Genomic DNA, 11,184 nt, shown 5'->3' on the forward strand with positions numbered 1-11,184 from the left:
AACTCGAGGCGACCCAGCGCACGACCCAGCAGCGCCAGCCTGACGCGGCGGTCAATGCGGCCAAAAGTGGGCCGGCAGTAATGACAGTGGCAGGCGGGCGGGAGTAGCGGTCACGTCGTCAGCCAAGCTCACGTCCCATCCGGGGGCAGCAAGAGAACCCCCTCTCACGGCGTGAAGACAACGCGCCCGTGATCCGTTCCTCGAATGGCTCGCGCACGCGCAACGGCCGCCCCGCCAACCGCTCGCCCCGTCGCATTAACTCCGCGGCAGGACAGGCGGCGCTTCTGGCAGGAGCAGTGGGCAACGCTTCGCCTTCGCCGTAATAACTGCGACAAAAAAGGTACACCGCGTCGTTCGATTTAGTATCCTTTTCCTTTTTTCCTCTTTCTCTATCTCTTGCAGCAGGGACCGGGAAAGGGGGATACCCCGAAAAGGATCCTTCCCTGTGAAGGAACCAGGCTCCGAGCCTCCTTACTGATCAGAGGTTCGAAGGCTAGCCCCCCCGAAGGGTTTCAACAGCCGCCTCAGATCGCGTGGGCCCTACACCCACTACTGGTCAGAGGTTCGAAGGCCGGCCCCCCGAAGGGTTCCACGGCCGCCTCAGGCTACTCGGGCTCCGCGCCCATTACTGATCAGGGGTTCAAAGGCTGGCCCCCGAAGGGTTCACAGTCGCCTCAGACGCTGAGCGAGGGATGACCAGGGGTACGTTCGATACATAACCAAGGCTCGGGCTGCGCTCCCGAGGTACCCTAGGACATTTCCGAGACCAGCGGGAGCGATCTTGTAACGGAATCCCATCAGAGGGAGGCATCGAGCCCTCGGACCCCGTCGCCAGGGGACCGGGTCTGGCAGATCACCCGCAGGTACTTTTGGGCGTGCCTCTGGGCCCCTAGCCGACCCCTAACGAATGGGGCACGGACGTCCACTCGGATTACCCGCTTGTAGCTCACCGGAGACACCATGTTCGGCGCCCATCGAGGGTAACATGGCGCTTTCCCCCCTCCTCCTTGCCGAAAGGCGACGCAGGGGCGTATGTAAAAAGCCGAGTCTGTCCCTAATCGCCCTCTCGCCCTGTGCGGAGGCTCGGGGGCTGCTCTCGCAAACCCGGCTCCGGCCGAACCGTTGACAGCGTCAACATACCATCCCGAGAGCTTGGGCCCCGACCGTACACCCGGGCTACGTCCAGTTCGCATGAGGGAACAACCAGACCAGCCGAAGCATTACGCGAGGCATTAAGACCTCGAAGGAGTGAAACCACTCCTCCGAGGCCTCGGGGGCTACACCCGGCGGGTGCGCTCGCGCGCACCCACCGGAACAAAATGCAACCGAGAAAGGCTGGTCCCCTTGCAAAAAAGTGCGACTAAAGCCTCCAAGCGAGTGCTAACACTCCCTTCGAGGCTCGGGGGCTACTGTCGGGGACCATAATTAGGGGTACCCTCAAGACTCCTAATTCTCAGCTGGTAACCCCCATCAGCATAAAGCTGCAAAGGCCTGATGGGTGCGATTAAGTCAGGGATCAGTCCATTCGAGCGACTCGATCGTGCCTCGCCCGAGCCTAGCCTCGGACAAGGGCAGCCGACCCCGGAGGATTTCCGTCTCGCCCGAGGCCCCCCTCCAACGGCGGACATATTTCCGGCTCGCCCGAGGCCCTGCCTTCGCTAAGAAGCAACCCTGACTAAATCGCCGCACCGACCGCCCAAGTCGCAGGAGCATTTAATGCAAAGGTGACCTGACACCTTTATCCTGACGCGCGCCCTCCGGCAGAGCCGAAGTGACCGCCGTCACATCACTGCTCCACTGACCGGCCTAACAGAAGGACAGCGCCGCCTGCACCACTCCGACTGCAGTGCCACTTGACAGAGTGAGACTGACAGGCAGTCAGGCCCTGCCTAGGGCTCGGACTCGGGCTAAGTCCCGGAAGACGGCGAACTCCGCTCCGCCCGACCCAGGGCTCGGACTCGGGCTAAGTCCCAGAAGACGGCGAACTCTGCTCCGCCCGACCCAGGGCTCGGACTCGGGCTAAGTCCCGGAAGACGGCGAACTCCGCTCCGCCCGACCCAGGGCTCGGACTCGGGCTAAGTCCCGGAAGACGACGAACTCCGCTCCGCCCGACCCAGGGCTCGGACTCGGGCTAAGTCCCGGAAGACGACGAACTCCGCTTCGCCCGACCCCAGGGCTCGGACTCGGACTCAGCCCCAGAAGACGACGAACTCCGCTTCGCCCGACCCCAGGGCTCGGACTCCGCCCTGGCCTCTGCCGAACGACCTCCGCCTCGCCCGACCCAGGGGCTCAGACTCGGCCTCGGCCATGGAAGACAGACTCGACCTCGGCTTCGGAGGAGCCTCCACGTCGCCCAACCTAGGGCGCAGGCCAGCCACGTCAACAGGAAGCGCCATCATCACCCTACCCCGAGCTGACTCGGGCCGCAGAGAACAAGACCGGTGTCCCATCTGGCTAGCTCCGCCAGATAGGCAATGATGGCGCCCTGCATGCTCTGTGACGATGGCGGCTCTCAGCTCTCTTACGGAAGCAGGAGGACGTCAGCAAGGACTCAACCGCTCCGACAGCTGTCCCTCCGCCAGGCTCCGTCGCTCCTCCGACGGCCACGACATCACACCAGCTGGGTGCCAAAATCTCTCCGGCTGCCACATCGGCATGTACTTAGGGCGCTAGCTCTCCCCCGCTAGACACGTAGCACTCTGCTACACCTCCATTGTACACCTGGATCCTCTCCTTACGCCTATAAAAGGAAGGACCAGGGCCCTCTTAGAGAGGGTTGGCCGCGCGGGGACGAGGACGGGACAAGCGCTCTCTTGGGGCCGCTCGCTTCCCTCTCCCGCGTGGACGCTTGTAACCCCCTACTGCAAGCGCACCCGACCTGGGCGCGGGACGAACACGAAGGCCGCGGGATTCCCACCTCTCTCACGCCGGTCTCCGGCCGCCTCGCTCCTTTCCCCCCTTCGCGCTCGCCCACGCACTCGACCCATCTGGGCTGGGGCACGCGGCGACACTCACTCGTCGGCCCGAGGGACCCCCCGGTCTCGAAACGCCGACACCATAATTCAAGTTATTTCAGAAGATTCAATATAAAAGTCTCATTAACTCGAACCAATGAATTGGTCAAATGGGACTTTGGAGCTACTGTGAAAGATATATACCATGGTATTAAGCCAAGATTCACAAACAAGAGTCTGAGTAGAAAGGCCTATGAGCTTGGCTATGAGCCCAAGGACATGGTAATAGGTCCGAAAAGGAGCCCATATCTAGAGGGTTTCTAGAAGCATAGATATGGCAAAGATCTCATCTGAATAAGAGATAAGCTTGTAAACATAGAGTTGGACTCATGTATAACTTGGTAACTGTCTCGGTTGCGTCATGAACATGATAACAAACTTAGTGCCTACCTTGTAATCACCCCTCAGGATATAAAAGTTGGGTGGGGGAATCCCATTATATCACATTGACAGACCAAATTTGTATACCTCATGTCTCTCGTGCCCTAACCTTGAACTATTGGTCTCATCACTACAAGAAATTGGTCAAATAACTTGGGTGAAAAATTGTCAAACTTAATCACATAAATTGACAAACTTAAGTTAAGTTCGTCGGTTTACCGACAAACATAGCTGATGACTTGTTGTCGATGAACTTAATAGGTTAAGTTCATGAGGACCGATGAACTTAAATTTAAGAATGTGGGGGCGACGAACTTAATAGGTTAAGTTCGTGGGGCCCACATTCTTAAGTTAAATTTAGATCGACGACACCCATGTTCTTTGTTTCACCCACGTTCTTTGACAATATCGACGTTTAGGATCTTCTGGAATAGGATGGAGGCCTAGAAGGGGGTCAATAGACCTATAAAAAATCAACTTGAAATCTTGTCCGACTAGAGGGCGAGAATGCCGACCTATGCATGGAGTTTCAAACCAAATTCAAAATGTACCTAGCAGAACTTAGACTAGGTAAATTTCTAGGCTTTCTACAGGTATATAGATCACAAACCAAGAGCTAAATCAAGTATATCACTAGTAAATGAGTAGATCAATCACAAATCCTAAATCAACAATATGAACTTGCAATAATTTAAATGGAGCACTCAAGAAATGGATTTATCTCGTTGTTTGTCTCATCACCAAGGCTTGCCATATCCTTTGTTATCAAATCAAGAGACCAAACTCTTGAAGAGATGGGTGGATTCTTAGTTGCGATTTAGGTGTTACAAACCTCCCAATACTACCACAAAACTTGACAAGTGCAAGGGTGACACCTAGCTGGCTAGGAGCAAGCTCCAAGAGTAACAAACCCTAGAACCCAGCCAAACGCGAACCAAATGCTCTTTAAGATGGGAAATAAATGGACCCACTCTCCAATTGAAGTTTGTTGCCTTTTCTCTCAAGTTTTGATGGTAGGATCAAAAATTTTCTTGGGAGCTTGAGAGGGAATAATGGAGGAGAGAGGGCTAAGCAGTTTTCTATTCTATAATGATCAAATGCGAGGAAGAAGAAGCAATAGCCATTGTGAATGAAAAATGTGTATTTATACTTGAGTTCCAATGTATATGTTATGCGCGGCACTACCGCCCTAGCCAAATCAGGAGAAAGGATCTGAAATTTTGGTGACTGATTTGGCTGGGTATAAGGATGTTAATCTTGGATTATGAGCATATGGTTCAATAGTTGACTAACTGTTCTGGAGTCCTGCTTGATAGTACTACTTTTACTAAACTCAAGATATGAAACATAAAATAATTTAAAATCATTGAGTCGGCAAAACCTCTACTGGTGATTAGGGGTCCTTCAACCTATATGCCATCCTTCCTTTTTGGTTTCCTGCTTGTTATCTTGATAAATCCCATTAGTTCTCTAATTCGGTGGTCATCAACATCAAAACCCTAATTATGGCTTGATTGCACTCACACGACGACCTTAATTTGACTTAAGTCTATAGGTGCCTTTAAGTCGACGCCCATGAACTTAACTTATTGAGTTTGTCGCCCCCTAGAAACTTAACTTATTAAGTTCGTCGGCCTACATGTTCTTAACTTTAAGTTCAGCGCCCCCACGAACTTAACTAATATATAGGTTTGTCGAAAAAAACGTTGTCGGCTATGTTTGTCGATAAACCGACGTACTTAGCCTAAGGTCATCGACTTATGTGATTAAGTTCGATGATTTTCACCCACACACTTTAACCAGTCTCGTGCAGTACATGGCATACCTCATATATTCACTATCGAACAATCTTTGATAATGTTATCATATTTTGCAATTTATTTTTTAAAATTTTCATGGAGACATGCCCTATAAAGTGCTCCAAAACTATAACATTTTTTTTTGTAAAATTATGATAACATAAAATTGAGTAGGAAGGTTAAATACGTGGTATTTAAAAACATATCGTCACTCTTGAGTAGTGTGAACCACCTCTAAAACTCAAACCTTTTTCATCGCCTCTACAATAATTGTTATGCATAGTAGTCTAAAGTTTGAGCATTTAACTAATAAAAGTTTAGAAAAGAAGTAGTGGAGGATCAGAAGGTAACTAATCATGAACGCGTGTGAGGAACAAAATCCATTATGTCATTGATGACATAACATGAAGTACCCCTGATGCTTAAGGCAATGGGAAAAAAAATCTATGGCTACCGTGATGTGACGTCGATCGGTTTCAATTGGGTAGACCAATCAATCAGCTTTGCCTGTGACCTGCAAACTTTATGCACTTACTGCTCAGACAAGTTGATAATAAGCTATGTATAGGCCTGCTTTTCTGATAGAGATAAATTAAATGATGCATGACGACTAGGAGTATATATAGCCGAGCTCTCTAGAGAAAAGGCTGATAAGTCACGCGCATGTATGGTATGATAAGCTGATAGCTTTGTGAAAAGGAGCTATGCTCAGAGCTGATCACTTATCGCTCGATCCCCATTTCTCCTTTTCATTTTTTTGTCACAAGAAGCTTCTGAGAAATTAATAGTGGCTACGCCCCCCAGTCCCAAATTATAATTAATAAATTATTCTAACTCTCTTGAAAAATCAAAACATCTCAAATTCAACTAAACTTATATAATATTAATTAATTAATTCTTTTTTACTCTATCTGTATGATATTACAAATGTTTATAATTCTCATTGATATTTAGAGCTTGATATTTTCCTCAAATTGCAAACTGATATAAAATTCTTGATGGGCACTAAGATTATATGCAAACCCTAATTAACTATACATTCTTTGCGGATGCAAAAACGCTGGAGCTATATATATTCCGTTATATCTCTACTACTTATTAAGGCAGTAAGGGGTAGGCTGTCATTCCGTGTTCTGCCATTCTCATTCTCTGTTCTGCCTTTTCGATTCTACCATCCTAGTTGTTGGTTTAGTTTATGCATGGCGAAAAGGAGCCTTGGAATGGTCTTAACTGAATATTCAGAAAAAAAGAAGGAAAAGATTCCATTGAGACAATTACGAGTTTGATTGAGTTTCCGTTACTCGACCAAACAAGTTCCAATTCCGTTATTTCAACTACACCAAACGATCTTTCAAATTGGTCAAGACTCTCAAGTTTATGGCCCCTTCTATATGGTACCAGTTGTTGTTTCATTGAATTTGCTTCATTAATAGGCTCACGATTCGACTTTGATCGTTATGGATTGGTACCAAGATCAAGTTCCTTTCTCATTCTCCCCTCCCCACAAAGCCCATTCTCATTCCCACGTACATCCCACGCCTAGCTAAAATTAAATTAAAAAAACAGGCCTCAAGGAGATTCGAACCCGCGACCCCTTAAGTAAATATGCTCGTAGCTAACACTACACCACATGTGTGTTTATGTCTACATCTATTATAATAAAAACATATACTACATCTCTCCTGAAGCCCACCCGCTACTCTTGCACAATGTGTAGTAGTAGATAAGTATCACTGAGATTACTAAATTATATTTTTGGATTGAGGAAGTAGTATTTAAAGAAGAGCCTTGCATGCGATTTCTTTTGTTTGAATAATGTTTTCAACTTAAATTTCTTTTTTTGCATGTGTGACATTTATTCTCCGTAATATTTTTCCATGGATCTGACTTATAAGTCATTTTTATAAACCAATGCCAAAGATGAATCCATGTTTCTTACTTGGAAATCCTGAACAAACACCACTAGCACGAGGCGCTCGCATTGGCGTCGCTCATCGACGATGAGAAGAAACTTGGTGACTGCTAGTTCGACCTCTGAAAGCAGTCCTACGTGGCCCATGCGCCGCTGTGTACGACAAGCTCCAGCGCAGCCGATTGGACGCAGTCTAGAGCGGCTGCACCGCGCTGTCCATCGTCAAACATGGGGACCTCATGGTCATCGCCAATGCCGACGACTCTCGGATTGTTCTGGGCACCGCAACCGACGACGGCGCCATCACGCTGTCCAGCTCATCATCCACCTGAAGCCCAACCTGCCACGTAAGTCGCTACTGACCGGCCATGAATTCTTGTGCGATGGGATGACGATCATTGTTACTGTTGTGTGAGTGTCCTCGAACAAGATGTATGTAGAGGAGTAGCACATCTGGAGGTGCAACGACCAGGTGTACTACATCACTGATGAGCCCGGGGTGCACTTCATTTGGCATCCCAGCCAAGAGTCATCGGTACTCACCATGTCGCGCGTGTTCGACGACTACTATATCAAGGATTGTGGCGTCATCTCGGCACCGAAGGTGAGCAGAGGAGGACCGACAACAACGATCACTCGCCATCGTCGAGGTAGCTTTTGTGCCGGCATGCCTTTAATTCTCTTCGCAAACACACACTTGCATTTTTTGTTTAAGCAAGCGTGTATGGTGGTGTGTGCCTGATGACTAACGATGTATGACAGAACTTCTATCAACAGGTGTGGCACGTGCTCTCCAATGATGAGACCATGCAAATCATGACATATATCGAAGTCTGCATGATACTGATGGTTGCAAGGTAGTAGTGAAACAACTAAATTAAAATAACAAAATTTATGTACGGCTAGGATCACAAATGGATTATGAAATATTTTCTTATAACAATATAAGACACATTTTGTATATAAGTTATCATGGTATTATATGTTCCCGTTGCAACGCACGGGTACTCATCTAGTTATATTATATATATCTATCTAAAAGTTACCTATATGTTGCATCCTATTTCCAGTGAACAATTATTTTTAGTTAGATTTAATTATCGAACATATGTGGCTCTAACTATATTGCTTATTACTATTTTATTTATATCTTCAAACCAAAATTATAGGCTGGGATATTGATCTAGTACGCTCCTAGTATATATATATAGTAGTAGTATTCCATTTTCTTTATATTAAATGCGGTGACAGACAATATCTAGCAGGAGCCGGACATTGATTCTCATAAACTCTAGTCTATTAAGTTGCTGAGAACTGCGACATCCTAGTCTAGAAAGCTCACTTCGAGACGCGTCTCTCCGCGGGCGTCCATGGCGAGCTGCTCGTGAACCACTACGCTTTCCAGCTTGTTGTTGATGCAGTAGAGCGAGGAGACGAATCATAGCCGTGGATGCATGCCAACCTCAGTGCTGAATATTGATGTTGATTGTCCGAAAAGTTAATTAGACGTACAACACACCCATGTGATAAATACATAAATTTGTGTTGTGCCAGAACTAAACATGTAGTAAACTAATAAATCTCAGCAGACTAGCTAGGCCTCAAATAATTTACGTGTTTTTTAATCATCACTATCGGAATCTGGTTTTTTATCGAATGTTTTTTGTTAGACACTCGGCAAAGACAACTTTGCCGAATGCCGCACTTGGCAAAGTGCTACCCTCGTTAACGACCACGTTTTGCCGAGTGTTTTCCAGACTTTACCGAGTACGTGCTTCAAACACTCGTGTTTCAGACACTCGGCAAAACAGCTGTTTAGTGTATGCTTGGAAAACAAACCGTGAAACAAAATCATATGATCACGCGCCCTCAATAGTATTAGCCGTGACCGCGATGCAGACAGTTCGCTGGATTTCGCGATCACAATTTGCATATTTATTATACAAAACGCACACGCGCCGGCCATTTTGAACCCTACGTACGTGCTGATGCTTCGGTGCTAGCTGTTGGCGAAAAGGTCGTCTCAGCCGCGCGGCAGGCATATCATATCCACCACTATTTACACGCATCAAGTTGCGCGCACGCCACCTTTTCGACACATCGATCCATCGAGTGGCTATTGCCCCATGCGATGCATATATGCACGCCTGCCCGGCTGCCCGAGCTCGATCTCAAAACCTCTATAAATAGCTCCCATGCATGGCCTGCTCTCATGCACAGTTGCATACATACTACAGTCTACATAGTAAGAGGTGAAGAGCGCGCTCGTGTATTAGCTAGCAATCTTCATCTCGAACTTGAAGCTTACGATAGATCCCTTGCCAGGAGTCACCCCTTTACGTACGACGTAGTACGTGTTTAATTTGCTCCATTATGGCTCCAAGCAGAGAGGCGTGTGCGGTCGCCATGGCGGTCATGGCGGGGCCGTTCCTTGCGATGGCGAGCAACGCCGCCGTCAGCGCCAGCGCCAACAGCACGGGCAACGGTGAGGTCAAGCGGCGGCGCCGGACCTCGTCCACCAACGCCCTCCAGCGCACCGCGTCCGACGTCTCCGCCTACGAGCTCCACCACCACCACCACGGCGTGGTGACGAACAAGGACGAGAAGGCGGAGGCCGAGCAGCAGCAGCCCGCCGTGCCTGAGGCGTCGCCGGTACTGCAGCACGCCAAGTGCGAGTGCTGCGGCATGTCGCAGGAGTGCACGCCCGAGTACATCCGCGGCGTGCGCGCCAGGTTCGCGGGGCGCTGGGTCTGCGGCCTGTGCGCGGAGGCGGTGACGGAGGAGGCCGATAAGAAGAAGGGCGGGCCGCTGGAGGAGGCGCTCAAGGCGCACATGGGCGTGTGCAAGCGGTTCAACGGCTTCGGACGGACGCACCCGGTGCTGTTCCAGGCCGAGGCCATGCGCGAGATCCTCCGGCGCCGGGCCACGGCCACGCTCGGCCCCAGGTCCAGGTCCAGCATCAACCCCAGGGAGGTCAACAGGGAAGTCGCCAAGGCCGCCGGCACCGGGATCTCACGCAGCTCCAGCTGCATGACCTTCATCGCCGACCACGACTTCAACCACCGGGCGTCGTCGTCGATCAACAAAAACTGATTCTCGATCACGACGAGTTTTTAGTAGCATGGCAAGCTTCGCACTTGTTTAATAATTAACCTTCAATTCTTTGGAGGCTAGAAAGCTAAGGTGCATTATTAATTAGTTCGCTTCATGCGTTATTAATTAGCTTTCTTTTTAGGCCGGCTAGACTAGAGAGTGCATGCATGGTTCTGTTTACAAATGCCATTACGCGCTGTTTCTTTTTGCCGCACTTCTAGCTAGCTTTGAGCTGATGTATAGGCCAGTGGAATGCATTATGAATGCATCGATCGCCACCTCCGGCAGGGTTCAGGTCGTGGCTCATGGGTTTACGGTTGTTTTTTATGGGGCTTTGTTTGGCACTCGTTGTGGCGTTTTGCCTCACACGATCGAGGCGCTGACATCAGCTCTGTTTATATGGCTAAAACTTATCTGACCCAATTTTAGCTGGCATGTACTAGATCTTCTAAATGAATAAATAAATGCAATTAATGATGCCTGGATGTTAGTGTTTGATTCTTGTGAGTATTCTACATGTTTGGTTATGATAAGATTACATGATTTGTAGCGCACAAATATGTTTTTTTAAATATGGAATACATCTTCCCCCTTTGGTGAGAGTTTAAAAAAATACCTAGGGAATTATCTGATCACAATCCTTTAATCCTGGAGACTGTTCCTGGCAATATGATCAAAAACATTTATGTTTTTCACTTTGAAATTGGTTTGGTTTGTATCAACCTGACATTAAAGACAATATTCGGAGAATTTTGGAGAAGCCTTATTGTGGTGCTAGAAGTGTGCACTTGATAAAATTCAACGGAAGTTGAAACTCTGTAAACAATTTTTTAAAGGGCTGAGATTGGAATAAAAAAGGGTAGAGGAAAAAGAGAAAGTATCAAATCCAACGGTCCCTTGAATGTTTGGAGCAGATTGAGGAAATGGGTGATATGGATGTGTGTATCAAATGGAGGAAAAAGTTTCCTTGTTATATGAAAATTTG

General features: G+C 48.3%; 1 protein-coding gene across 1 annotated transcript; it reads left to right on the forward strand.

Moving 5' to 3' along the window:
• Positions 1–9,285: 9,285 nt before the first annotated feature.
• On the forward strand, positions 9,286–10,676 carry LOC103629825 (uncharacterized). Its single transcript, XM_008650929.2, has one exon. The coding sequence runs from the start codon at positions 9,480–9,482 to the stop codon at positions 10,197–10,199; it is 720 nt and encodes a 239-aa protein (XP_008649151.1). The 5' UTR covers positions 9,286–9,479; the 3' UTR covers positions 10,200–10,676.
• The last annotated feature ends 508 nt before the right edge of the window (positions 10,677–11,184 follow it).

This window comes from Zea mays, chromosome 6, assembly GCF_902167145.1.
Source record: "Zea mays cultivar B73 chromosome 6, Zm-B73-REFERENCE-NAM-5.0, whole genome shotgun sequence".
In the NCBI taxonomy this organism is placed as follows: domain Eukaryota; kingdom Viridiplantae; phylum Streptophyta; class Magnoliopsida; order Poales; family Poaceae; genus Zea; species Zea mays.